Genomic DNA, 5,000 nt, shown 5'->3' on the forward strand with positions numbered 1-5,000 from the left:
TTGTTGCTGTGGGTCCTTTTACGTGCGCTAAGTACAAGCTACTAATGGGGCCTCAGCTTATCGTCTTATCCGAAAGACTAGCACCCAGAGCACCACTCAAGATCCAGTGGAAGGGGAGTAAAAATCACGGTCCGAAAATTGGACTCGAACCCCTTGACATTTGCTTCCTATTCGGCCGCATTATCACTAGGCCACCGCCTCTCGTTCTTGTAGGACGACTCAGAACAGAAGTGTTTCGCGTTTTGCAGGCAGACTGAGCGATCAAACAGAAGTACCTAAAAAAATAAAATAAAATTGTCTGGATGAACACAGGTTGTAAGAGTTACTTGGTGCTGAGAGGGGTGGAACCTAACCTTTTCTAAATGCTTTGAACTAAATGCTAAATGCCGACGTTGTTTTCCTGGGAAAATATAAGCCCTCGATTCAAAGCTCCCCTCACCCCTCTTCCCCTTTTCCCTTCTTTCCTCTACTTCTCTTCATCACGATCCACACTCTCTCTTTCTCTCTGTGCGCACGCGCGCGCGCAAGCGCTGCAAATAAATAACTGGGTATCCCGAACAAACAAAACAAATCAGCACTTGTGAAGTTCTCTTTAAGCCGGACACATTAATGGATGCTGGGGGTTGAATGCTCTGTGAACAAGAGCGAATGTGTGTGATAAGCCGCGTCACTGCTTCGCAAGTGTGAAGCCAACATACTTTGGGAAGGTTCCGTATGAGGAGAGAAAATCGGTGATCAAAGGGGAACCAGTTGCCAGACTTGACTGGAGGCCATGTAAAAAATGGAAACGAGTTGAACTGGAGGGTCTGGGAGTTGAGGTTACTTAGTGCTGTGCTTTGCTGGAAAGCAGTCAGTAACAAGTGCATTTGGGACCAGCAAGAGAATATAGGCCTTTAGTTGAAAGTGTTTTTTCATGGTTATCCGTCAGTCTGTCTCCCCCTTTCTCTCTCTCTCTCTGTCTCTCTCCCTCGCTCACACACACACACACACACACACACACACACACACACACACACACACACACACACATTCATTGTAATATTACAATTTGTAAGATTGTCTGTTACAAAAATCAAACAGTTTCAAAACTTATAGACAGTGATTACAAGCCACACAGGTACAACTGTATTAACTGGTATAAATTTGAAAAATATGTCAGATACATACGCAAACCAGATCTGCATGTGTTGTCCATATCTTAACCATTAGAGTTGTTTCCCTTCCGTGTCACTCAGTGGTGTTGCCGATGATTTGGTATGTTTAATTTGACACATTCAAGCATTCACAGGTATTTCATTTATTTTATCAGCACCTCTTGTACTGTCGATTTACTACTTAGCTACCTAGATTTCTAATTAAATGCTACTCAATATAATGTTATTTAAAAAGGTAATCTACGTATGTTTTCATTGATAAGAAAAAATCTTAAAATAATTCATCTGTACATGAAGTTAAAAGGTCCAGCAGTCACCATTTTTTCATCTATCATCTGCACATGGCTACACCTTACACAATAAAGCATGGACTGATGGAGATAGACAGAGAGAGAAAGAGAGAGAGAGAGAGAGAGAGAGAGAGAGAGAGAGAGAGAGAGAGAGAGGCACCACACAAAAACCTATTTTATAAAAGTATTGGCATACACTTGCATGCATCCCAACCATGGGGTCAGTTAATTATTCATTGTGACCCCAGTACACGTAGTAGTCAAGATACAAAACATTTGACGTTTACAAACATATACACATCAAAACATTTTCAACTCACCTTCAACGGGTATAACAGCAAAACTCAGGACAAAGACAGCCAGCAGCACAGCTGCTCGCGTGCAAAAGGCAGAACCATCACATACTGCCTGGGGTACCATTTCCACCCGATACCCCTCACAGCATTCTTGACTGCACCTCAGTTGCACGTACTCCGCAACCTGCAGGTATCCTCTTCAACAACAGTGCCGAGCCATGCAGGCACTGGCCCCACACACACTCCCCATCCCATCCTCTGCCGGGAAGCAGGGCTTCACGTTTGTGTGTTTAATTGTTTTTCCACAAACCTGCGATCCGTTCACGTCACAAGTGCGACACGGGTGAAAGCAATCCACTCACCGCGGAAGGGAACACCGACACACATTCGTATCTCCAGCAGCCCACACCATTTCTTTTCTACACACACACACACACACACAGACACAATATCACGCCACAATGTAGTGATACGCACGATTTTACGTTTCTGAGACGGCGTTTATCGAAGATTAGGCCATTGTAGTGTAGTTTGTATTCCAAGACTGGTTATCTTAAATCATCACACGAACAAAGAAAAAACAATAATAAATGACTGATAAAAAGAAAAGAAAATAACAACCCCGCACTCAAAGAACACAAACAGCACGTATCACTTAAAAACTGCAGAACTGATCACAAGTCTAAGTTTCCGAGCACACAGATCTTTTCCGCTCAGACCACTTCAAGGCCTGTACAAGACCTGCCCATCACAGAACTTTTTACCACGAACTTGCTTGATTTTTTGCGAGGAGTCTTTCGTTGCAGGTGTTGAGGTTACATTTCAACAGCCGTTCTCTCCCTTCTGGCAGCCGAATTCACATTCCACCCCGACACGCTGGCTCGTCACAGCGAGTTAGGAGTGAACCAACTCCTGCTGCCTGACGTGCAAAACAAAGTGCCCCGGGGAGGGGGAGCCTCTCAGTCGTGCCTACTACAGCGATGTGAAATTAACGGCAACAGCGTGGATTCATCATTCCTTTGCTAAGCACACCGAAGCAGCAAGTGGGAAATATCAGATCGTTGATATCCATCCGCACATCGGAGAAAGAGGAAGAAAAACATAGACAAAAAAAAAAAAAAAAAAAAAAAAAAAAAAAAAAAGCTGCCGGCACTGGTCCAACGCAGAACTGTGAAATCTGGGCTGCTATCGTGGCATCACAATTGAAAACACAGCTGTGAAATCCGAGGATCCGGGCAAAGCGATGGGGCAGGCAATGGATCCCGACACCTGCAGATAAAAATAGGAGTTTTACAGGCTCTGGGATTTGTTGACAGCGGCGAAAGACAAAGGGAAAGCAGCGAGGAAGCACAGAAACGTGAACAGGAAGAAGGGCTGTTGTCACAAAGAGATACAATCAGAGCCAAGCATGTGGGATGTGTTTTGTTGTCTGTTCGTCCCGTGAACACACACCACACACACACACACACACACTCACACACACTGTTCCCCCTCACGCTTCATTCCACTCCCCCCTTTGTTTCCTCCAAAAATTCCACATGTAAAAACTAAACAACGAATAAATCGTACAGTACAGACTTTTACTCGTGATGTGTAATATATTCACCAAGCTGTGTGGTGCTACACCCGTTAATCTTTCATCTGACATGTATTATTTTACTACTTTTAAACATTAACTTATTCACTGACCGGTCAGATCAGTTATCTATGTAATACAGATCGCCCTGGAATAAGTCACACTCCTACCTGCCGGCCCAAAACTTAATTTATTCGTGCAGGTGCTCTTAGTGTTGTTTTTTGGCAACTCATGACGTGCTTCCATGCGGGGTAGACCTGTGTATATTGTGCATTATGTGCTCGCGCGTATTCATGTTACCAGCGTGTGTGTGTGTGTGTGTGTGTGTGTGTGTGTGTGTGTGTGTGTGTGTGTGTGTGTGTGTGTGTGTGTGTGTGTGTGTGTGTGTGTGTGTGTGTGTATCTCCCTCTCTCTGTTTGTGTCTGAAGAAGCATAGAGCCAGGACTGCGGGTCTATGATGACCGATCCGAGGTCTAAGCACACAACCGGGTAGAAACCTGGGACGCTGCAAGGTCCCCTACAGTAAACCCCCTGTACCCCCCCTGGGGTACGCACTGAACAGACACCGACTAGTCCCCCTGCCCTCACACAAAGACACGGTCCTCAAACACCCGGCCCTCCCCGCGCTTCATTCTCCTCCCAACGGCCCTTCATTTCATGTTGAATGGGCACGGGTCACTTCGCTCTCCATCACAGCATTGTCACCACGCTACACCCTGTTGAAGCGCTGACTTGACGCGTTAACTTGGTGAAAAGGTGGGGAAAAAATCACATGAAAATAAAAAAGCGAGCAGGATCTCTCTCTCTCTCTCTCTCTCTCTCTCTCTCTCTCGGGTTTAATGGTCCTTCGTTCGCTCGTGTGTGTGTGTGTGTGTGTGTGTGTGTGTGTGTGTGTGTGTGTGTGTGTGTGTGTGTGAGAAAAAGAAAAGACAAGACGAAATCTTTAATATCGAGGGTAATAGATAGGCAAGTAACATGCTTTTTTACACTCCAGCCCTCGCCCTAAAGAGAGAATAAAGCTACAGAAACGAAAATGAGCACACACACACACACAAAAATAATTCAAAACACAATCAAAATACACCATCACCATTACCATTCACAGCTATTCCACAAAAACAAGAGAGAGAGAGAGAGAGAGAGAGAGAGAGAGAGAGACAGAGAGAGACAGAGACAGAGAGACAGAGACAGAGACAGAGAGACAGAGGTAGAGAATCGAAATAATGTCACGATAACAACGCTTTCAAATTCGCTAATTATGGATCGAATCTTGCTAACAATATCTGAAACATACTTTGAGCAGTCAAACTAGTTTCTGGGAATCATCGTGTGGGTGTATGTTCCAATGAAGATGCTACTTCGCAAAAAAAAAAAAAAAAAAAAAAAAAAAAAAAAAAAAAAAAGAAAGAAAGAAAAAAAGAGAAAAATTTCGCTATTTATCTCCCCCCCCTCCCTCCCCCGCAAAAAAAAAACAACCCAAAAAAACCCCAACAAAAAACAAACAAAAACAAAACAAAAAAACCCCTCTATGATACAGAAATAGTGATTATATTATATAGAGGGCTTTTCAATTCTCTTCTTTATTCCTACATCACTTTTCTGTTGCAACTGAGCCAGATCAACTGCTTTTCAAAGACAGTCCGTTCACCTACAAGTAAAACGTGTTCTTGTTGTCTCGTGTTTT

General features: G+C 43.9%; 1 protein-coding gene across 1 annotated transcript in view; it reads right to left on the reverse strand.

Annotated features, from left to right (window-relative positions):
* The window catches only part of LOC143292286 (extracellular matrix organizing protein FRAS1-like), a 120,162-nt gene that overhangs the window by 114,556 nt on the left and 606 nt on the right, over positions 1 to 5,000 (reverse strand). The window contains 1 exon segment of the mRNA XM_076602472.1: positions 1,765 to 3,009. Within this exon segment, the coding sequence (XP_076458587.1) occupies positions 1,765 to 1,864 (100 nt within the window). The 5' untranslated portion in view covers positions 1,865 to 3,009.

This window comes from Babylonia areolata, chromosome 18 (genome assembly GCF_041734735.1).
Source record: "Babylonia areolata isolate BAREFJ2019XMU chromosome 18, ASM4173473v1, whole genome shotgun sequence".
Classification (NCBI taxonomy): Eukaryota; Metazoa; Mollusca; class Gastropoda; order Neogastropoda; family Buccinidae; genus Babylonia; species Babylonia areolata.